The sequence below is a fragment of the Globicephala melas genome, chromosome 16 (genome assembly GCF_963455315.2).
Source record: "Globicephala melas chromosome 16, mGloMel1.2, whole genome shotgun sequence".
NCBI classification, from domain to species: Eukaryota; Metazoa; Chordata; class Mammalia; order Artiodactyla; family Delphinidae; genus Globicephala; species Globicephala melas.
Window position 1 is genome coordinate 16186000 of NC_083329.1, and position 24253 is coordinate 16210252.

The following is a 24253-nucleotide window of genomic DNA, read 5'->3' on the forward strand; positions in this document are numbered from 1 at the left end:
ATTCAACACAGAAAAGGCTTCTGGGCCAGCGTTCTAGAAGCTCCAAGAGAACAATTCCCCAACCTTCACTTTGGAAATTAGCAGGTTTTAGAACTAAAACAAAACAAAATAAATCCGTAGGATTTTAAAGGGCCCCAACTTTTTTTCTTTTTAAAGTCTCACGTTTAGACCAGGATCAGCTGATTCGACACAGCATTGGGAACGCGAAGCTGTTCCCGCCACGGCACGAAAGGTAAAGGAGTAGGCTTTTTAAAGTTGGGAGTGACTAGCCAATGGCCTTGGCTTATATGCAAACGCTGCATTTTGTTACCCTGCAGTGCTGAAAGTGCGGGTGCGAATAGATTGTCAGCCAAGCAGGGGGAGGGGGCACGATGGGAGCGGACGCAGCTGGAGCTACTCCCAAGGCGCGAGGGTGGCAGGTGGGCGACCGCGGGGATCCCTGAGGGCCCGGCCTCTGTCTTCAGAAGTGGAGAGCACTGGTGGCTTTTGTGGAGCGAGCTGTGCTGGCAGCTCCCTCGCTCCCTTCCCTGGAGGGGGTGAGGGCCCACTCCGCTGGCCTTGCAGCTTTTAATGCCCAAAGAGGCGGTCGAGCCGGTGGGAGGCATCAGGCAGGTGAAGCTTGGTTTTGAGGCTGCTGGAGAGAGAGCTGATCGCCTTCAGGCAGACTACCTCTGGAGTCTGGATATAGGAGTGTGGGTGGCCTCAGTGCAAGCACAACTTAACGTACTTGAATTTTGTTTGTTCATTGTGCAGTGTTTGTTCGTTGCCGCTGGAGGAAGATACTGGATTGACCCAGGGAACTGAAGTTGTCGAATATCCACCAGTCACGGATAAGGGCGCGTTTTTTTTTTTTTTTTTTTTTTTTGCTAATCACACACATTTGATTATGGTGTGACTAGTGTTACTAGCAAACTGAAGTAGCCATTAAGTGTTTGGAACACCTGCTGAGCCAGTTGCCCAGGGACTGTGGTTGGGTTTGTGAATTATTTGGACAATTGTCCAGTTGAAAGAGAGCTGACAGGAGCTTTATAACAATTTTACGAAGCTCCTTCTAAGATTGAACTGTGAAACCTATACTTCCCATTGGGTTTAGTGTTCAAAGTATTACTGACACTAATTTTTATGAATCAAGTCCTGGAAAAAGCCAAGATACCTGAATCGAAATACACACAATGGAAAACTCAGATGTTAATTTTATTGTGCTATAAATGAAACAGTAGGTGTTCTCACGTATAAGGTTTGTAGTTTGCCAATATATTCATTATCAGAGCTTTAAATTCCCATCAAGTTGGTGGGTTTTCTGTTACTTTTTTTTCCTGAGCAAAATAATTCCATTTAAAAATTTTGTAACAAGACATAGACCCTCAATTTACTTAAGATTAGTGCTTCTTTAATGATCAAAATCATTTTGCCATGTTAGAGGATGCTTTTCTGGAACAAGACATCTGGGAATACAAATCCAAAAGAAAACCCAAACAAGTACATCCAAATAATTGCTCTGAGAATATTCCAGAATCTGTTGAGAAAGCAACAGATGGACAATACCAGTCAAAACGAAACAGAAATAAAAAAAGAACTGTAAAAGGTAAAAAGAAGGTTAAGGCCCCCGAAACGTGCCTTGGAGAAACAGACAGTCAGACTTCTGTCGCTTCCAGTCAGAACTCTAGTTGTGGAGACGGTATTCAGCAGTGTCAAGACAGGGAGGCCACTCCAGGAAAGCACTGTAGGACTCACAAAAACAAACACGTGTCTCCGAAGATACGACCAGTTTATGATGGGTACTGTCCAAACTGCCAGATGCCTTTTTCCTCGTTGCTAGGTCAAACACCTCGATGGCATGTTTTTGAGTGTTTGGATTCCATACCAGTCTCCGAAACAGGTAAGATTCCAAAAAAGATAGTGGACTCTAACTAGTCAAAAAGACTTGCATTAGGCCAGACATATCAGTCCAGTGAAACAAGCCAGGTAAGCAGTAAACCAAAAATGAGATGAGATGCTCAAAGTATAAATGACTTAACCGTAGAAGGAAACAAGGTAATGCATTGTTACGCTTCTTGTGAAGGGTAAAAAGATAACAGTCAATTCAAGTTGCAAACTTGAAAACAGTATAAATGCATTTTACTATTTCATAAGAGTCCCTAAAAATCTGTGATTTTTCATAAATGTTAATTGAGCACATATTATGGTAGATATTTTCAGCTGCATAAGGTAGGTGGTATTGACATCTGATAGATGAGGGTTCTTAAAAGCTAACCAACTTGCCCATTTTGTTATCTTTTATGAAACAAACTTTTAGAGAATCATGAATGTAGTCCAGCCTTCTAAATACGGCTGTGTTGGGGTCATCATGCTAATGGACAGAAAGAAGAACTAGGAAGGAGTGTTTGGTTATTAAGATTCTAATAAATAAAATTGTGCCAAATGAGAACTGAAGTAATACTATGTTTCTGTTATCATTTAAACTATATAATAAATATCATGTTTAATATGTAGAAAATCCTACTTGTAGTATATGGAGAATGGATGGTTATTGATGATTTGATTATTTAAAAGTTATATATACCATACATAAATTTTTAAATCTCAAAGAATCAAAATTCATTAAAATAAAAATAATATTCAGTATGGCTTTCGTGTTAACTATGATTCAGAAGACGTTTTATTATTAACTTCTAGTTCTCATTTTAAAGTACTGCATGAAGATGCAAAATAACTTAAAAAAAATTGGCACCAGCCTTATACAACCGAGAAAGCCTCATCAAATGCTAGTAATTTGTTTTTCAGTGGCTTGAAAGTCAGAAATGGCAGCTGGAATCCCGTGGTGAGCACTCAGGGTGAAATATCTTATAGATGAAGCTACCTCAAAGAGTTTTTCTCTTGGTTTTTTCACTGATTAAACTCCTTTGAATGGATAATCTCAGGTGGATTCTTCTTGAATTGAATTTTATTCTATAACGTATACTTTTATGAGGTGGGTTTTTAAGCAATGAAGTCTCCAGTTTAATGTGACATCTTTTTGCGGGGGGAGTGGATCATTTTTTGACAGGCCTGAAAATGAACATACAAGGGATAGGGTATGCCAAGATGCTTTACAGACTGTTTCTCAGTCATAAAGGTATGACAGGGAATAGTTTCCAGATTATTAAAGCCTTATTATTAACCAGTTTATCAAACTGAATTTCAAATCTTAGAACAGAACCTAAAATGTTTAGAACAGCTCTAATTAAGATTGCTATTACTGTTTCATATACAGTGTGAATATTAAATAATGGAACCTAATTTGGTACTGCAACTGTCATACATATGTGTTGCCTGATAAGACAAAAATTGAGGTAGAACTTTGGTCTGTGAGAGACATACCAGCCTTCTCTACTCTTTATTGCTTGAGCAATAGGGACGGAGTGAAACTGATGGGATCAATTTGTAGCACCTGGTTCAGAAATACCTAGTTCAAGCATGACATGCATTTTGGAGGAGCTCATATTTGTGAAAGTGTTTAGTGGGGAGAAAAAGGTGTTAGTCTTAAATTTTGGGGGGGAAGAGAGTATTTGAAAAGAAATTTAAAAGAATATATTGATTTAAAAATAATAACTAGCACCTTGCAAAACCATACTGGATTACTGTTACTGTGTGCTGATTTTTTGTTTATATAATGATAGCTATTGTCCTAAGGCCTCAAAGTTGGACTGATGACTTTCCACTTACATGTTAATTTATAGCGCTAGTACTGTCAAAGCTTAGTCTGTGCTTTGATCCGGTAATACTTTTTTCTTTATTAAAATTTTCAGAGTGTCCTGATGCTCTTCAGTGTTCCTCAACAATTCCTTCTCATTACAAGAGATACACTCATCACCTGCTAGCTCAAAGCAGGGCTGGTAATAGTCCTTTCAGCGATCCATCCCATGAGTCAGGTGGGAGTTTCAGTGAGACTAATTCAGGCTTTCTTTGTAAGCGTAAGGAAAGATGGTCTCCATATCAGAAACAAACAGATAACTTAAAAAAAAATGTTTCAACTGATCCCTTGTTAGTGACACAATGTCTAAGAAAATCTCAGTCTCCAACTGAAACTAATAAAAAGGTTTCCTCTTCAACAAATAGCCAAACTTCCCAACAAGTCCCACAATTTACAGAACTTGTTAATAATGACAAACTGGTAGGATTTGGTTTGCCTCCTGCTGAAGAATTAGACAGTCAAAACAGCCCAGAACACATAAATTTGACATTGCCAGAAAATGACTTTAGCAACTGTGAAATCTCCTATTCTCCACTTCAAAGTGATGAAGAAACTTATGATACAGATGAAAAGCTGGATGATTCACAACAGGAACTATTTTTTACAGAAAGCTCTAAAGATGGCAGCTTAGAAGAAGATGAAAATAGCTCCACTTTGTCTAAAAAACTCCATGACCCTTTACTGAGGGACCAGGAGGAGAGCTGCCCCGAAGTGGATAGCTTCTTAACTCAGGATAAATACGATGAAGAATTGTATAAATGCAACACTCTAAATGATTCGTCTCAACTTACTTTCCAAAATAAGAGTATTATTTTACGTGATGATCCAGCATATACTGATGATTTTATATTGTTTCCACCTGCATTAGCAGAGAGGTTTACTTCTCCTAGTTGCCAAGCTACTAAAGCAAAACCTGATGAGCCAGAATTTCACTCATCTCAGTCAAATAAACAGGTAATTGAAGAATCAGCTGTTTACAATCAAATTTCTCTTCCCTTACTTAAGGGTAAAATGTCAAAACCTTTTGAAAGCCAGGGAGGGGGGTGTCATTCTTTCCAACCAACCCAAAGTAAAACTAGAGAATTATCAAGTAAGAATTTCAATGCTAATCACAATACGAACTCAGCATGTTTCTGCAGAAAGGCATTAGATGGTATGCTGGACAGTAAAGTTACAGCTTTAAATACAGCGATATTTTCTAGTACACCTACTGCTGCTAAGTCTTTGAAAATATTGCTATCTGACCCTAAGTGTAACGCATCACAACCTTCTACTAAGGTAATGAAGCAAATGGATATAGGTGTGTATTTTGGACTACCACCCAAGAGAAAAGAAGAGAAATTGCTGGTGGAAAGTGCATTAGAAGGGATGAACTTAAATACAGTTGTAAGTCCTAATGAAAAGAGGTCCCGGCAGCGCAAGAGGAAAACAGAAAAATCTTTAAGTGATTTAGAATTAGAGGCAAATAATTTAAGTGAGAGTCAGCCCTCTGTGGAACTTTCTCGTAAGAGGTCACAGCATCAAAGAAAGAGACTTAAAAAGTCAGATTCATTGCAGGAAGGAGTACATCAGAAGAATTCAGGTCACCGTAACAAGACAGAACCTGGAACAGTCAAGTTAAGTAAAGACAGAGTCTTCGTAAAATCAGCTCATGGCAGGCTGCAGAGAGGGAACACGAAAATCCCAGAGTCCTCGAATGCAGGAGAATTAAGGAAAAGGACATGTCCATTCTATAAGAAAATACCTGGTAAGTTGAAATATCAAGGCTTCCTATATCTACGAGGATGCAACTTTTTTGTATTACATGTTCATTGCCCATGTTATGTGTGTGTGAAACAATTTTTTTGTGTGTTTACTTTTTATACCTCATTGACCTGTAACAGACTTTTTTTCCTATTTAATCTTTTTTACTCCAATTCAGCAAACTTTTATTAAACATATTTTATATATAAGGTACTATACTATTTAGATAGATATTACAGATCTGACAAAGATTCATATAGATCAGCTTAATACAGAAGGAGGAAAGGCTCTCTGTAAGTAACCATAATAACAGCTTCTAAGCACTTAAGAAAAATGCAAGTACTAAATAGCTTCGAAGAAGGAAAATGTCACAGGTTATGCAGGTCATAATAAATGCTAAACATTTTTAAACCATATCATAACTTAGTTTCTCAGTCTTTTCATGTTCTTATAATTTCTCATGTCTTCATAGATGAGTTAGTAGAAAAATGTGTCGTAAAATGAATTTTATTATTGAAGAAAACAGGTACCCTTCTTCTGAAAAGAATATAAAACTGCCCAAATATACTTGGTTTCAGAAAAAAATTTTAATATGCTTTTTTGATATTCTAAATCTATTCAGTATAATTTGTTCAAAATATTTATGTAAAGAAAAGCATTTATGTACATCATAGTACCAGTTCTGTTTTTAATAATTATTTTGATTAATTTTCTGTATTTTAAGTGAGCCCAGAATTAGTGGGCCACGTGTGGATAGGTCTCCGTAGAATTGTGGAGGTATGTTTGTGTACCTGCATATCACAGTCAGCGCACTTGTTTTTTCTCATGAACAAATTTCAGAACAGCTCAATCTTTTTTATTTATTTTTTTCATTATTGCTCCTCTAGGGAGCCTGTTTAGGCTTTTTGTTTGTTTGTTTGTTTCCCTTCCTCCTCCTCCCACAATGAAATTCAAATACTACAGATACCCTGTTTATCTGTTATTGTACTGTGGCCCTTTGGAGGGCCATTAGATTATTTTTGTCCCTTAGGAGCATACCAATATCACCCCCATTGAGAATTCATGTTTTAAAATAAAGTTAGCATTCTCCTTTTGCTGTTTTGCAGAAGTAAAGGATTTTAGGTGCCCAGTAAGTATTGTGAAAACATTCAGCAAAACAAAAAAGTAACTCATTCGTAGCTAGTATTTTTAATTTTTTTGTACAGTTATTCATTAAAAAGCCTATACCGGGATATTTAATGGAAACTTATAAGACTCATTTTCATCTCTAGTATCACCTTTTGCTGAATTTATGTGGTGTAGATTTTTAAATTAAAATGTAAAGTTAAGTTGGAAATGAGATGTAAAGGTGTCAGAGGGTTTGCTGTATAAGCAAATTGGGTTGCTTTTACTTAGTTAGCTATCGCTCAAGCAGCTGTGTTGGTGTTTTCATTGTAGGAACTGGCTTTACAGTCGATGCCTTTCGGTATGGATTGGTTGAAGGTTGCACGGCCTATTTTCTCACACATTTTCATTCTGATCATTATGCTGGATTGTCTAAAAACTTCACGTTTCCTGTTTATTGTAGTGAGGTAAGTTTTAGTATTCTAAATCCTGAATTTGTAGAATGCAGCGAATTTCTAACCAGTCTGGTTAAAAAAAGGTAATTAAGATTGTAAGATCTATCATTCTTCTAGAAAATATATGAAAAAACAGACTCCACATTGAGATTCTAAAAGTAAATGAGTTATTGTCAATAGTTACAATAGATTTTTTAAATTATGCTTTATTATGTGGAAACAATAAAAGGTGAGCATTTTAATGTGTATTACTAAGGGCTTTGGCTAGAATTTGATTTTATCCTCAAGCATTCTTGAATTATCTTCTTTTTATTAATGAAGCAGCTGAGGCTTGGAGAGGTTAAGTGGCATGCCCCAAGTCACAGAGCTAGTAATGGCAGAGCCAGAATTTGAATGCAGGTCTGTCTCATTTCAGAGCAAGGCAGAGGGAAGAGGAGAGAGCCTTCCAGGTAGAGAAGAGTTTGTGTAAAGGCACAGACACCTAAGAAGTATGCCCATTCCAGGAACTTCAGATAATTCAGAATCACTAAAGACAAGATAGGGAATAACAGGAGATAAATCCACAGAAATGGGTAGGGGCCAGATCATGAAGGGTTTTGTATGACATGATGGGGATAATGGACTTTTTACAGGTGAGGGAGCATCAGTGACAGTGTTTAAGCAGAGTTGTGACACAGTCATTTTAGAAAGTTCTTCCTGGCATTCTGGAGGGTTTACATGAGTATAAGTGGGAGAACCAGGAGATTATTAAGATATTTGGGTTCTAAACTAGATATGAAATAAAAGACATATTTAATGTTTTAATGTATCAGCAATAAGCACATCCTGTTTTGCAGATAACTGGCAATCTGTTGAAAAGCAAACTTCACGTGCAAGAACAATATATCCATCCATTGCCAACAGACACTGAATGTATAGTGAATGGTGTCAAGGTTGTTTTGCTAGATGCCAATCAGTAAGTATTAAAGTTACCTTAGTAATACCCTATTTTTAAATATTCAAAAGGAAAACACATTGCATGGTTATTTAAGAACTTTTTATTGGAACTATTATGCTTGATATTTCATAAATGTCTTATTTAAGTAAGATAAGAAACAGTTAAGTAAAGTGTGTTTCTCCTTTTGAAAAAAAATGTACCCAATTACAGGATCAAAGATTAAACACAGAGAGATTCTCTAAGTGTTCTCTAACCCATTTTTTAATGCAGTTTAAATTACTATGCTTTACATGAGGCTCCATCTTATTTTTTTTTTAAATCTTTTAACATATTGCTGCTGTTCTTTAAGAGATAACCTTTTGCCATTTTCTTTAATATCACTTACATAAATTAACAGCTGGTACAAATTAACAGCTGGTACTCCATTCAGATTCTAGAGGGTTTTTTTTTTTCCTTTAAGAAATCCTTTAGGTTTTTGATACTAAAGTCTTGGAAGATTTTTTTCTTGGAAATTGGTTTTCTTTTTCCCTCATTTTTTTAAATGTAAAGTACTGTCAGGATTCACATTGCCAAAATGTAACTGTCAGTCAGCTATGCATCTTTGTAATTTCATAGAATGTTAGCTTTATGTCCCTTAGAGATCATAGATGCCTAGAGAATTAAAATTAAGACTAAACCTAGGTTTCCTAAAATCCAGGCTTGTTATTTTTTCCGGTTGCCTATAAGTTTTTGTCTGCTAACTTCGCTGCTGTTTATTGTTTTAATCACCAATTATGATAACTCAGGTTCTGATTTTTTTTTTTTTGGTCAACTTTATTGAGGTACAATTTACATAAATAAAATGGACCCATTTTAAATCTTCGCTGAATTTTGACAAAAGTAAACACCCATGTAATTCCCACCACAATAAAAATATGCAAAATATTCCCCACCACAAAAGTTTTCCTTGTGTTCCTTCCCAGTCAATCCCCAACCCCGACTCTGACCCAGGAAACCATTGATGTGTTTTCTATGACTGTGGATTAGATTTGTCTTTACTAGGGATTCATCTAAATGAAATCATATAGTATCTTCTGTTTTGTATCTGGCTTCTGTCACTCCTCATGTTTTTGAGATTCATTCATGCTGTTGTGTGTTCCTTTTACTTACTGAGTACTATCTATTGTATGGACACAATACAATTATTTTTTCCATTCACTTCTTGTTGGACAACTGATTTTTGTTTATTGATCTTGTGTCCTGAGACCTTGCTAAGCTTGCTCATTAGCTGTTGTAGGTTTTTTGTAGATTCTTGAAAATTTTCTACATATGTCATCCACAAATAAAGATGCTTTCGTTTTACTTCTTTCTTTCCATTTAGAATGATATTTTTTCTCTTATTTATTGTACGGGATTATGCCTTCAATACAGTGTTGAATAGGAGTGATGTGAGCAGACATATTGCCGTGTTCTCGATCTTAAGGGGAACGCTTTCAGTCTTTCTCCGTTAAGTATGATGTTTGCAATAGGGTTTTTATAGATGCCTTTTATCAGGTTGAGGAAAATCCCTTCTATTCCTATTCTGCTGGGAGTTTGTAATCGTGAATGGGTGTTGAACTTTGTCAAATGTTTCTCTGGCATCTTTTGAGGTGATAATACAACTTTTGTCCTCTATAATGTTAATGGGGTAAATGACAAAGATGGACTTAAACCAGCCTTGCATTACTGAGATAAACCCCACTTGGTCTTCATGTATTACCCTTTTTCAAAATATATAGCTGGATTTGATATGCTAATATTTTGTTAAGGAATTTTGTGTCTGTTTTAAAAAGTATATGGGTCTATAGGGTTTTTTTTAACTACACTTTTGTCTTATTTTGATATCAGAGTAATACTGCTCTCATGAAATATTCCTTCCTCTATTTTCTAAAAGGTGTCATGTAGTAATTATTATCATTTCTTCCCTAAGAGTTTAGTGGAAAATCTCTAGTGAAGTCATCAGGGCCTGAATTTGGGAGTCAGGGAGATAAGGGGAAGTTTTTAATTACAATTGTAATTATTTCCTGTGTTTTCCTAGAATTTAAAATGAAAATTCTCTGTGTTTCGGCAGTAATTTCCAAACCCCATTGTGTCAGGGGTCCCCAAGACCACCTTGAGGCTCAGTGGTTCACCAGATGGACTCACAGGACACAGAAAAGCTGTTTTATTTGTGGTTACAGCTTATCACAGTGAATGGATACAGATTAAAATCAGCAAAGGGAAAAAGGCAAATGGAGGCAAATCCAGGAGAAACCAGGTGCAAGTTTCAAGGTGTCCTCTTCTAGTGGAGTGGCACAGATGTGCTTAATTCTCCCAGCAACAGTGTGTAACAACACATAGGAGGTGTGGCCAACCAGGGAAGCTCAGTTGAACCTTGGTATCCAGGGGTTTTATTGAGGGTCAATCATGTACACATGCAACACCCATGTTGATTGACCTGGGGTACTTAGACGCCAGTCCCCTAGAGCAAAGACAGATATTCACCATAGATCACACTGTTAACATAAACTATCTTATCAAACTAGTAACACATGGCCCAATGTGTCAGGCATACAAAACACTCTTAGCAGGCAGAATATTTCAAGGACTCTAAACTTATCTCCCAAGGGCGAGCCAATGACTATTCCTAAGGACAGGCCTTTCTTGGGGACCTGTGGAGTTTGCACAACACTGGCCTGCTGAATTAACCCTTTCCTGCACACCATTTTTTTTGTGTGTGTGACATAAACTTCCTTAAGTTAAAATGCTACATACCTTTGTAGTACAATGCTATGTCATTGTGGTCAGCTAATAAAGTATATTAATTTGTTGATATTGAAATGAACACTCTTTCTTTAGATGCTTTGCCTGTGTTAAGAATATTCCTTTGAAATGTTTGTGTTCAGCTGTCCAGGTGCTGTCATGATCCTTTTTTATCTTCCTAATGGTTATGTCATACTACACACTGGAGACTTCAGAGCAGATCCCACCATGGAACGTTCTCTTCTTGCAGGCCAGAAAGTCCACACGCTTTACTTAGATACAACGTAAGAGAAACTTTGTTTGTGTACTTCTTTTTTCCACCAACAGCATTTGCCCTGCATGTTATGAATAATTTGAACTTTTGCTTAGGTAATCAAAATGATGGCTTACGGTCTAATTATCATTTTAAGTATTAGGTGGATGCTGTTTGAAAAAATATATACTTAAGAACAAATTTTGGATTGCATGGCTTAACTGACTCCAGCTCAATTTTTTATGTAATATCCTTTTGAAAATATGGTTTATGTAAAAACCTTGCTACTGAAACAAGGATGAAAAATTCGGGAGCAAACTTTAGGAAAACGCCCTTTAAAGTTATCCTTTCAAAGTGTCTGTAACTATTAAGCATGATTGTGAAGAAAAAAACAGAGAATGAGATTCTGTCTGAATATTCAAACTTACTTTGTTCCTTTCTCCAAAAGGTAATCTATAAGTGGCAACCTTGAATTCCTAAGTGCTACATAATGGTATAAGCTATTATCTTCTTTTATATATTGAAATACCTCATCAATTGGTCAGAAATTATGTTAACCATTTCAACCTGTTTCAAGAAGAAGTGAGTTTGGATGGCATATCTTAGTAAGAGATGGTCTTTCCACAACCAGTTTTCTAATACTATAGTTAATTCTTCCATTCACCTAAATACTAGGTGAACTAAGAAAATAATTTTTTTTAAACTTTGTTACTTAATTCTACATACAATTCTGGATTTCTTTGTGAGTATTTATAGGAGAAAGGACTAAGTCTTTTCTTAATAATAAGAATTATGGCTGAACAGCAAAAACAATTTTGAAAATTGGAAAAATATTTCTTTAATGTGTGTACTTTATGAGATTTTTCGTGAAAAAGTGCTTAATTTTCATCTCAAATATCTATAACTAATAGTGTTAATTTTTCATTGGGTGTTACTGTATTGAAGTAGACCCAACCGGATCTGCTGTAGTCCCATGATACTATATATATTTCTATATCTCCTAAAAGAAAATAACAACCAGATGAATATTAACTGTTTGATTTAATGCTACTTCACCAAATTCATGTTCAGTTTCATTATCTTAAAATATATATATATTTTTTGGGCTTCCCTGGTGGCGCAGTGGTTGAGAGTCCGCCTGCCGATGCAGGGGACACAGGTTCGTGCCCCGGTCCGGGAAGATCCCACATGCTGCGGAGCGGCTGGGCCCGTGAGCCGTGGCCGCTCAGCCTGTGCGTCCGGAGCCTGTGCTCCGCAGCGGGAGAGGCCACAGCAGTGAGAGGCCCGCGTACCGCAAAAAAAAAAAAAAAAAAAAAAATATATATATATATATATAATTTTTTTAACTAAATCAGAATTCTTTAGTCCAAAAAGATAATCCCTATAAATCATATTTCCTTTGATAGGGATTGGGGTTAAAAAAAAAGATATTAAGGCTTATAATTCATAGCTAAAATAGCTACCTAGAAATATTCTTGAAGGAAAAAAAATGCAGTTTCTTTATTTGAGGGTTATAAAAGAAATAGAATTAAAAAGGTATATTGAAATGTGTAGTTCCATCATAAATAATCAATAGCTGGTAACAAATATTTTAACCACAGGCACTGGTGAGATAACTGCGGTGGTGTTAATGTACTATACTGCTGTTGTATGTAATTTTGCTAAAGCTTGTTTTCTAAAATAGCATCCAACTTAATGCTATGACTTTCTTGTTGTTCTTTTAATAAGTACCATATTTCCATATTACAGATATTGCAGCCCAGAATACTGTTTTCCGTCTCAGCAAGAGGTTATCCAGTTTGCCATCAACACTGCCTTTGAGACTGTAACTCTAAACCCACGTGCTCTTGTTGTCTGTGGCACTTATTCTATTGGAAAAGAGAAAGTCTTCCTAGGTGGGTGGTAGCTGTAGCTAATTTACTGTATTCTAAAGATCAGATTCTTTTTGCATAAAGCCCTTTCAGGCTCTGTTCTTTCAGTTGATATTTATTTCCTGAAACAGTTCAATATTACCTTTGAGGTTGAAAGAAAAATTTGGTAGAGTTTGATTCATTTAAATTTTGAAAGCCTTAACTTAATGGAAACATTTGATAAGTATGTTTACGGTAGCCTTTATATCTGCAAAATGTTTATAGAGCAAAAGTCCATGCTACATTCGTATTTTAGTGAACTTTGAAAGATGACTAGTGCATAGGTCTTTCACTGCATTCTTTGATGATAACCATCAATTAATTATTTTAGAGACCAGTTTTAGTTTTTGTTCCTAAATGATTTTTGGATATGTAACTGTAGTTTGTCTATATAGTGTTGTACTATTTTGCAAAGTACTTCCATTTCTTCTTAACTGTGGTCCCATAATGTCAAACATTAAGACGTGAAATGATAAAGCTAAGGTTTTAACTCCTCCAAATTTTGTTTTTTCCCTCCAACTCTTTCCATACATCTTATGCAATTTTTAAATACTAGGTCTTTAAAAATAAATTCTTGGCTTTCTCACAATTTATTCCACATAGTTAACTGACAAACCTGTTCAGCCTTTTTGAGATATTATGGCAAAAGTGTGAATGTTTTGAATTTCTTTTAATTTGGTAAATTCTTATTTTAAAGTTAAGTTGTAATTTTATTTTTTTCATAAGCTGTAATTTTACTATTTTTAAACTTTTCCTTTAGCCATTGCTGATGTTTTAGGTTCAAAAGTGGGCATGTCCAAAGAAAAATATAGCACATTACAGTGCTTCAATATACCAGAAATTAATTCCCTCATCACTACAGACATGTGCAATTCGCTGGTTCACCTTCTCCCAATGATGCAAATTAATTTTAAGGTAAGCATTCAAGAGACATGTCTTTTTAGGATGAACTAGAAAAGGCAATCTGATGATTGTAAACTAGAATCCCATTTTACTTGCATTTAACGTAGAGGAATTCAGTTACAGTGGAGTCAAAGTAAACTTTGCCCTAGAAAATTTTTTAAGTGGAATTTTAAATGTTTTAAGTTTGTGTGTGTGTGCAGCTGTATAGAGTAATTCATATGCCCACCAGGCGTTTAAGAACTAGAGAACTGTCATAAAGGAAGAAACAAAAATAGAAAAGTGTGCAGCTCTCTGGTCATTCAAACATTCTGAGATTGTTCTCCATTCTTCCTGGATGAGTAGGGAAATGAGTGGAGAATTCTAGGGAGTTCTTACTTTTCTTCAGGTCTATTCTGTATAATATTAAGCCACTATAACATTGATATACGTTGAAAATATACTGGTGAGGATTAAATGAAACAGTAGAAGTGAAAGAGAAAGTTCTAGTGCTAGTTCTGAGATATAAATTAAGATACATATGACATGACCTCCCTGTGATTTATGGGGGCTCATTTGTCAGATTTATTCAGATACTAAGATTCATTCCATTTACTAACGTTTTGACACCTTGCAATGGAATACATCAAACCTATGTATTAAAAGTAATTCAGGGCTTCCCTGGTGGCGCAGTGGTTGAGAATCTGCCTGCTAATGCAGGGGACACGGGTTTGAGCCCCGGTCTGGGAGCATCCCACATGCCGCGGAGCAACTAGGCCCGTGAGCCACAACTACTGAGCCTGCGCATCTGGAGCCTGTGCTCCGCAACAAGAGAAGCCGCGATAGTGAGAGGCCCGCGCACCGCAATGAAGAGTGGCCCCCACTCACCGCAACTAGAGAAAGCCCTCACACAGAAACGAAGACCCAACACAGCAAAAATAAATTAATTAATTAATAAACTCCTACCCCCAACATCTTAAAAAAAAAAAAGTAATTCAGAACATAATGTACACCAAAAAATATGTTTTTAATTTTGCTATAATGTTTATGAAATAACTTTTATGGAGCTTTTTGAAATAGCTTAGGTGTTGATTACTGTATCTGTCTTATAAATAATAACACTTACATTGTGTAAAGAAAATTAGGATTTTAGTTCTGTCCCTTGAGTAAGGAAATTCTCACTGATGTAACTACTCTTTTCATGAGATTATGGTAAAAATTTTATGGCCTATTTTCATGAGTATATAATTCATAAAAATGTCTAGGATAATCAAGTCATAGTGTTGTCCATTGGTGTTTAAGCCAGCTTTGCAAACATATGTTAAATTTGAGAGGCATCCAGTTTAATGGAGGCTAATGAGGATGTTGGTTAATTATAAAATGAACACTGATATCCTGCGGAGGGTATAGCATATTTTTATAATTTTTATAAAGATTACTTCATGCAATACAGCCTTATTTCCTGCTAACTTAGTTTCATTTGGACAAATTATCCATTTAGGGGGACAAAAGGGGTGGGGAAGTAAGAATATTATGGAAATGAAGGGACTAGACCTTTCCAAGAATAGTGTTTAAAAGTGCCGTATGCTGTGGAGAGGTCGTATGAGGAAAAAATGACCTGCACAAGAACTGTTTCAGTGAAGTGATGTTGGAGAAAGCCAGTGACAGCAGAGGGCTAAGGAATGAATGAGAAGGTGTACAGATGGCCAAGGAGCACATAAAAAGAGGATCAACACTGTTAGCCATCAGGGAACTGCAGATCAAAACCACAGTGAGACACCACTGTACACTCACAAGGATAGCTGTACTAAGAAAGACAGTGCCAGTTGTTGGTGAGGATATGGAGAAACTGGAACCCTCATGCGTTGCTAATGAGATTTTTAAGTGGTGCAGCTGCTTTAGAAAGCAGTTTGTTAATTTCTTTCAAAGTTAAACATGGAGTGACTATATGACCAGCGATTCCAGTCCTAGGTGTATGCCTAGGAGAATTGAAAACATGTGTCCACTTCTACACAAATGTTCACAGCAGCATTATTCATAATAGCAAAAAACTGGAAACAACTCAGATGTCCATCAAATGATGGATGGATAAACAAAATGTTATATATACTTAAAATAGAAATATTCTTCAGCTGTAAAAAGGAACGAATTACTGCTACATGCTACTATATGAATGAGCATTGAGAACATGCCAAGTGAAAGAAGCCAGACACAAAAGGCCACATATTGTGTGATTCCATTTATATGAAACATCCAGAATAGGTAAATCTGAAGAAGTAAGTAGATTAGTGGTTTCCAGGGCTTGAGGGAGAGGGAATGGGGAGTGACTGCTAATGAGTAAAGTGTTTTATGGAGGGGTGATGAAATGTTCTAGAATTAGAAGTGGTGATGGTCATACAACTTTGTGGCTATACCAACAACCACTGAACTGTATGCTTAAAAAACACCCCAAAACCTGGCAGTTACCTGCTTTGAAGACAAAAAACAAAAAAAGGAATATCTGAAATCGTTGCCTGTATTATTTCCATTGTTTGTCATAGGTTGTTGGTATTGTTCAGTAGCCCTTCCCCTTCCTCCATGAAAGTGGCCAGATATTGATGACATTTTTTACAATTTCATATCTTCAGAACACAGACGGAGCAGAAGCTGACAGTTACCATAAGACTATATTTTAGTTAGTACTTAAAGCCAGTTTTTTTTACCAGCCAAAAATAGTTTTATCGTATCAGAGCTAATGACTTTTTTGTGAAAATGTAAACCTGATACAATTGTCAGGGTTTCTAAGGCAGGCTTGAAAGACTTAGAAACCCTATAAATAAAACCATTCGTGCTACCTAGTTCAACATCCCAAGTTCATATATGTAAGTATATAGTTTACTATCACCTCTGATTTAAACCTTATTCATGGGATGTGGCAAAACATTATAACAGTAATGTTATAAATGATTATTTGCATACTGAAAAAATAACTTTAGGGGCATCTACTGAATGCATTTTAATCACAAACTGGTTACCACTAAACAGAGAGACAAGTCATAGATCAGGGACTTTATGTTGACTAAATGATAATAAAATTCCTCATGATAGTAGTTCTGCAGTTGTGGTTAATGAAAGACTAGTGGCTGTCAGCAGTCTTCTCTGTGTGTTTGGCTTATATGATAATATCCTATGTTTTTGTTTGTGGTACAGATTAATGATGTTTTCATGGTAACTCTAATTTGTCTCATGAAAAGCATGAAATTACTTCTGAGTGGGTTCTCCCGAGTGTTTTAACAGAGGCAAATAAGAATGGATAAGTTTGATGACCTGCATTGATAGCTGGACTCTCAGTTTATGATATTATGTGTTTAATTGCGCTAAACCTGTTTCCTATTATTTCCTTTTCTTTGTGAGGACAGGAAGAGAGAGGGATTAGTAATTAAGCAAATAGTATTACGATAGATCTTAGACTAAGTAAGACAAAAATCTGAAAATTTGCAGGGCCGGGGTTATGGTAATGAAAACTTAGTTATATAGCTATATAACTTAAACTTTTTTGGGGGGGTAGTAGTTGGTAAGAAATATGACTGTTTAATGGTAGGTATACAAATTAATAAAAGATCATTATTTGATGCAAAAGAGAAATCAAAGGGTTATTATTAATTTGTCAAGTGAAATCTTAATGTCTGATAAACACAGTAAACTGTTCAACCTTTAAATAGTAATCAAAAAGAAAAATTTTTAAAAAATGATGTGTTTGTCTTCTACCAAATTGGTGTACTTTTAAAAAAGGTAATATTCCTGTGCTGAGATTTAGAGAAATTGGCACTCTTCATCCACTTGGATAATAATGGAAAAGAGGGTAAATCCTCAACTATCTCCATTTCTAGAAATTTATGCTAAAAAATGAGTCCTTTCTGAAGAGATCAATCTGTAAGTTCCTAGGTGCTGATGGTATAATAGATGATGAGAGTCTTAAAAAGTTAGGAAAGGGTAGATGGTTTCCATTAAAAAAAAAAAAAAAAGACTCAGAAGGTGGTGTTTATTGATGTCTTCCCCTTAGGCTGTAAACTTCCAAAAGGTGAAGGCTGTGTCTCACCACTCTGACATCAGCACCTGGTGTTAATACTGGAACAGATATTTATTGAACAAATGAATAGATGGATGAGTGAATTTGTCTTTATCATTTCTTCAGAACTTCCTACCAGCATCTTTTAAAAATTCAGTAGAGTATGTATGGTTAAAGAAGAAAAAAAAGACTTCTAGAAATCCAAGATGTTACTATATACACTTTAGGTTTTTTATTGTTTTAAATAAAATTAAAATTTTATTATAAATTTACACTAAGCCTTTGACACTCTGGGTTGAATCTTTAGCCCAAAAAGTATTAAGAGTTTTTTTGTATCCCTCTTGTCATTGTTACATTTATCTGGATTTCTCTTATCTTTCAAAGGTTGAACCTTTGTCATTGATTTTCTGAGAATCTTACCTAATGTCCTCACTAATGATGACCTCACTAATGATGACCTCAAGATTTATTAGCATATTACTTCTGATCATAGCACTGTGAAAAGTTTTGAAATTATTCTAGTTCATGCATAAAGGGTGAAAAGGAGTAAACACTTGAAAAGGGAACACTAGATACTATGCATCTTAAAATGTATGTCTGAGTTGAGTATAATGCCATTATAAAGTTATTTCCATATTTTATCCATCTGTCAGACCTCTACTGGTGTATATGTATGAGGATATGTTTGGATTGATGTTTACCAGTGTTAATATCAGTATCTCTCATAAGGATAGTATTAGATGCTAGTATCTCTAATATCCTAATAATTGTAGGATTTGGAGAGGTGTTTGTTTTGTTTGTTTTTGGTAGCTATCTGAATTGTAATTTTAAAACACATGATTACTTATCTTTAAAGTTGCCTCATCTTATTTTTCTCAGACTGTACTTAAACTTGTTTAACTTAGGTAAGTAAAGGGGAAAAGATTTTTTTTTTCGGTGATTTTATTTTTGGGGGGAGCACAGCACTAGGTTTTCCAAGTTAATGTTCACCAAGTGAAAACTCCGTGACTGTGCCAATGTAACATTTTAATCATTCTGTTTTATTCCATATAACCCATCTTCACTGACCATTAAATAAATATCCTTTTTTTATTTAACAGGGTTTACAGAATCATTTGAAGAAGTGTGGTGGGAAATATGATCAGATTTTGGCTTTTCGACCTACAGGATGGACGCATTCTAACAAGTTAACTAGTATGGCGGGTATTATTCCCCAGACCAAAGGAAACATTTCAATATATGGTATAATTATTCAATTTTTTTACTCTTAATGTTTGTAATTACCTTACATTTTTTTTTAAAAGCAGTAAAACTAAGATCCAAGGAAAAAGAGGCACCAAAGAATCTTTAATAATTTAACAGGTTCAAATCATTCCTCATGCTCTACACCTGTATCTTTAGTATGTTGTAAATGCATATAAGGGAGTATGACTAGTAAATAGACATTGACTAATACAGATCAGTCTGTATGTGTGATCAGTGACATGTAGGGGAGATTGTAGAACTACTTGAAAGGAGGGGTGGGTAGTGCCATTGTGTTCTGGAAGTTTAAATGACGCTGCGACATCAAGACAGGAAGACAGTGGATTAGATGTGATGACAGCAAGAGATACAGACTTGACTTTAATTTTTTCATCTTTGGAGGATGTTTACCATTGTCCTCAGAGATTGGCTTATTACAATAATGGCTGACGGAAACATTTTTGGATCCTAGTTTACTCAAAACAGGACCCTTTCTCCCTCTTTCTCTGAGGTATTTGATCTTCAGTAAAGAAGATGAAGAGATTTTTAGTACTTCATTTTTTTTTTCCTTTTTATGCGTACAAAGCTTGGGGATGGAATCTGCTTACTTGCTGTGGAAATCAAGAGTCTTCTGCTTGTCATTCTTTAAATTTTACTCATATTTCTTCCAGAATTTTCCTGAAATCAATAGCTGGGCAAAGTGCTTAAAGGGAAGAATTGTTTAAAAAGAAAAGCCTACTTATAAATAAGAATCTATAGAAATGCCTATTATTAAGTGTCTACATAGCAAAGTAATAGAATTTTTTAATGTTCAAAAGTTTTTGTATCATTTTAATGTTTATTATTTGTAAAAGATACTAGCAAATTTTGTTATCAGAAAAAAGCACCAATGAATTTTTGGCAAAAATACTCTGGATTGCTTTCCTTTTCTCTTTTATTTTATTTTGGGCTTGTGCAGTTTTATTAGTTTGATTTTTAGTAGGCACTGTCTTTTGTGTTGCAGGGATTCCTTATAGTGAACACAGCAGCTACCTAGAGATGAAACGTTTTGTTCAATGGCTGAAGCCGCAGAAAATCATACCTACCGTGAATGTTGGCACCTTGAGATCCAGGCGCACAATGGAGAAATATTTTGAAGAGTGGAAGCTGGAAGCTGGATATTGATGTTACCTCAGAGGACTCAGAAGTAGTTAAGTAACTTAGGCCTAGCTTGTTAGTAGTTAAATCTTCAGTGATATGATATTTCACTTTATGTGAAAAACCTCATGAAGGTCATTCATACAGCTTATTTTCTCATTTACGTTTGAATAACATGTTCACAGTGCAGGACCTCTCAGCATCATCAATGATAATTGAGACTGGTCTGCCTAGTACCCTTGTTTCTTGCCCCTCCCTGTGGGGCTGTTGTATTCCGCATCCAACAGTAGGAGCGTAAACATAGGCAGGTTTGGGGACCAAAGGATTCATGATAATAAACTAGATTGAAAGCATTATATGTAAGTAATTACGTATCTTTAAAATTATTTAATATGGGGCATATTTTTATGAGATAAAACTTTTCTATGATATGTATACTTAAATAAAAAATTGATCTTAAATTTGCCATAGTGTCGTTTGGTTTTTAGGATTTATAACTGACATTTATGCAATCTTATAAAATTTCAGTCACAGTAAGTCAAAATTTGACTCTGAAAAAGATGACTCAAAGAGACTAGACAACTACCCAGTAAATGATGGAGAAAAGTTTGCGGGAATAATGTTTATCTGAATTGTTTACTCAAGACATTAGATAAGTAAAAGTTTAGATTGCAATTCTTTGTTTGTTTGTTTGTTTTTGTTTTTGTGGTACACGGGCCTCTCACTGTTGTGGCCTCTCCCGTTGCGGAGCCGGAAGCGCAGGCTCAGCAGCCATGGCTCATGGGCCCAGCCGCTCTGCGGCATGTGGGATCTTCCCGGACTGGGGCACGAACCCGCGTCCCCTGCATCGGCAGGTGGACCCTTAACCACTGCGCCACCAGGGAAGCCCGCAATTTTTTCTTTTAAAGTGAGATTATATAATTTATTTATGAGTCTTGATCTCTCCAACAGAGATTAACTGATCCAAAATGAAAATTTGGGGCAATACATGTTAAAAATGTTTTTATAGGGTTTAAATAAGAAAATGGCTAGCATAATGAAAGTATGCATGTGTATATATGTGTATTCTTCCATTGCCTCTAATGAAATTAATTTAGGGATTCCTTAATGTTTTAATGGAAAATTATTTTCTGTGATGATTTCGGTCACCAGAAGAATAGTACTCTCCACGAACTTTATTTTCATAAACTTGGATTTTACTTTGTTATGGTGGTGTTAGTAGGGAATCATGTTTAGGGAAGGAAAAGCATTTGGGGCCCAGGAGTAATAAATCCGTAACTATGTTCTGAGTTGATTTCAATTACATAGTTAAAATGTTTTGACTTCTTTGGGCTTGGTGTTTTAAACTTTTTATAAATCATTAATTAAGAGTTATAACTAGAAAAATTGCATGTAGTCTACAAATATAGGTATTTTTAACATAGAGGAGATGGCCAAGTCATTAAGGTCTTTTTTTTTTTTTTTGAGTAATAGTTTTTTCCTAGAATTGTCATTTTTCATTGGTAAAAAGATTTTTCATGATTTTGAATGTTTTGCTTTGGAATCCAGGCATGTTATTTAAAAGCAGCCTCTGCCATCTTATTTTCAAACACAAAAACATCTTTCTACACAATTAGCACCATTATGGCAACTTGGAATGATTTGTTTTGCTGTTATTATTGCAGAATATGCAAAACCTCATTTAGGGACCATCCCAAATATGGGATTTATTTTACAAATAAGTCGCAACAACCGAACTTTTCAAGGCTCTGTTGAGAACTGTATGTGAAATTCTTAGTTCCAATAACCTAACACTTGGGTAGGTAAAAATGTTCAATTTTAAAGCAAAACAAAAGAAGAAAACAATCTACCATCAACCCAAAATAAATGGATGGCAGCTCTTGAACATCCTTACCATGTGTAGAGAAGAAGAAATAGAATTAAGCCAACAAAGGGGAAAATGCTTTACTATACATTACATGTATTCGGAACTTTTCAGAAAGCTCCTTTACACTCTTATCTAAACACTGAATTACCAGATGCACCGACACTTGACAGGATGTTTTCAAGTTCTCATGACTTTGATTTAATAGGAAAACCTTTTCCACTTGATGTCAATGCCTTTTATTTCTAAGTTATTTATCATTGACCCTGTATTTATTAATGTACCTAAATATGAAACTAGTTTTCAGAAAAACTAAATTATTGCTTTCTTCAGTTATTGAGTTATATTCTTGTGAACCAAATGCATTTAGAATTTCCTTATTTGGTCCTGAATAACCATCTATACTAGACTAGGGAACTCCAAGTACTAATACCCAAAATTATCTGTCTTGAAAGACTATTGATATTGCCTTGTAACTTTTCTGGTTGTTTTATTGCTGTTCATTCAGTTCATTTGGTATTGATCTTAGAAAAATTCCAAATAAGTTATCTGAAATCAGCAAAATCATAAGCTAATGGTTATAGTTAATAGAATGGTTTAGGTATGAGAATTCCTTCTAATCTGAATAGTTGGAAGCTTTTAACTTGGTAATCATTTTGTATGCTAATTATATTTCAACTTTCCCTTAGTATCTACCCCTTCTCCAGAAAGTAGGCATACTCTTTTTGCTTAGGAACTCAATCCCCCATGATTGCACTGTTCTACTTTTGGTAAGCCAGAAATATTTTATAAAACACTTGTCATGGAGTGGACCAATTATACAACACCAAGTATAACACAAAATTATTCTTTTCTTAAACAGTCATAGCCAGGCCAGAACTAGGGTGAGGCAGGAGAGATGCCTAGAATGTAAAATTTAAAGAGGCAAAAGGTAAAAATCCTTGTTAAGGCTGACCCTGCACTTGCATGACCCTGAGAGTGAGTGTCTCCTTAAACGCTATTCTAGGAAATCTCTCTTGCCTTAACCTAGTTCCAGGTCCTGATTCGTAGCGCCTAATTATGTTTCTTTGCTATTTTGGTGAATCCAAAGTGGTTTTCTAAATAGAATATCGTTATAGCTTTGTTTTTAATATACATTGAAACATAAATATTGTAATCTGAATTTAGGAGAGTACATTTTCAAGAATTTCCAGATTCATCGATACAGAGCTAATTATACCAGCACCAAAACCCAGATTCCTTTGAGATCCTTCCGCTGGGGTATTGTAAACACTTTCAGGGCAGGGCTCATATCTTACTCATCTTATGATCTAGTACCTTTTTCAGTATGTGGTCTGGTTCAGAGACAGTTCTAACAGATGGTAAATGCTTGAATGAATCTTGAATAAACAGTGAAAAATCCATCTATGTTCTAAGAATCTGACTTCCAAAATTCTTTTACATGTTTTCCTCAGGTGAAAATAGTGTGATTCCAGAAGAACCACTAAAAATAAAAATATATTGAAACTACTCAGTTGATTGTTTGGGTATATTAACATGTCCATGACTTCAGTGTAGGAACAATTTAGAGAATAAAGTTTTATTTTTTGTCAAGATCTATCACTTTAGTTTAATTGTCACTAAAATCAGTCACTGAGTATTTGAATCCTCTCTCTTAGAACTTATTCTATCTGTTGAGTAACCGCTATGTGCCCCACACTATTCTTGGTGGTGTGTGGAAATTAAGAATAATTCAATCTAACAAGGATTTATTGAGTGATTATTCTATGTAAGGTGAAGGGGGTATAAACATGTTCTTTGTTCAGGGATTCACACATAAATAAAATAGTCTCAAATGTCAGAAAAGTAGTATTAGGAGTGAAAGACATGTCCCTAGGCACCATGACAAGTGGTATAATACCAAACACTTCAAAGGGAGAAATTAATCCTGATAAGGAAGAGTCCATAGAGAAGATGCCTTTTTACACAGTCCTTAAAACATTAACAGACCTTTCATAGGCTGGAGAGAAATCTAAGAGTTAACAGACCTTTCATAGGCTGGAGAGAAATCTAAGAGTTAACAGACCTTTCATAGGCTGGAGAGAAATCTAAGAGTTAACAGACCTTTCATAGACTGGAGAGAAATCTAAGAGACAGCCAAGTCCTGGAGCTATGACAGTGTAAGTTGTGCAAGAGGAGCTTTGAGCAA

The 24253-nt window shown here is 35.5% G+C and overlaps 1 protein-coding gene across 1 annotated transcript; it reads left to right on the top strand.

Annotated features, from left to right (window-relative positions):
• Positions 1-93: 93 nt before the first annotated feature.
• DCLRE1A (DNA cross-link repair 1A) lies at positions 94-20656 on the top strand. Its single transcript, XM_030842426.2, has 10 exons — positions 94-232; positions 754-1879; positions 3789-5480; positions 6914-7047; positions 7872-7990; positions 10876-11016; positions 12735-12880; positions 13656-13810; positions 18923-19064; positions 20068-20656. The coding sequence occupies exons 2-10, from the start codon at positions 1414-1416 to the stop codon at positions 20226-20228; spliced, it is 3156 nt and encodes a 1051-aa protein (XP_030698286.1). The 5' UTR covers positions 94-232; positions 754-1413; the 3' UTR covers positions 20229-20656.
• Positions 20657-24253: the final 3597 nt, after the last annotated feature.

Bases quoted from the DNA above. Each gene is read 5' to 3' on its own strand.
- DCLRE1A (XM_030842426.2), top strand. From the start codon at position 1,414: ATGTTAGAGGATGCTTTTCTGGAACAAGACATCTGGGAATACAAATCC. The intron at 5,481-6,913 runs GTAAGTTGAAAT...TTTTCATTGTAG, and splicing joins ATTCTATAAGAAAATACCTG to GAACTGGCTTTACAGTCGAT. The intron at 7,991-10,875 runs GTAAGTATTAAA...GTTTGTGTTCAG, and splicing joins GTTTTGCTAGATGCCAATCA to CTGTCCAGGTGCTGTCATGA.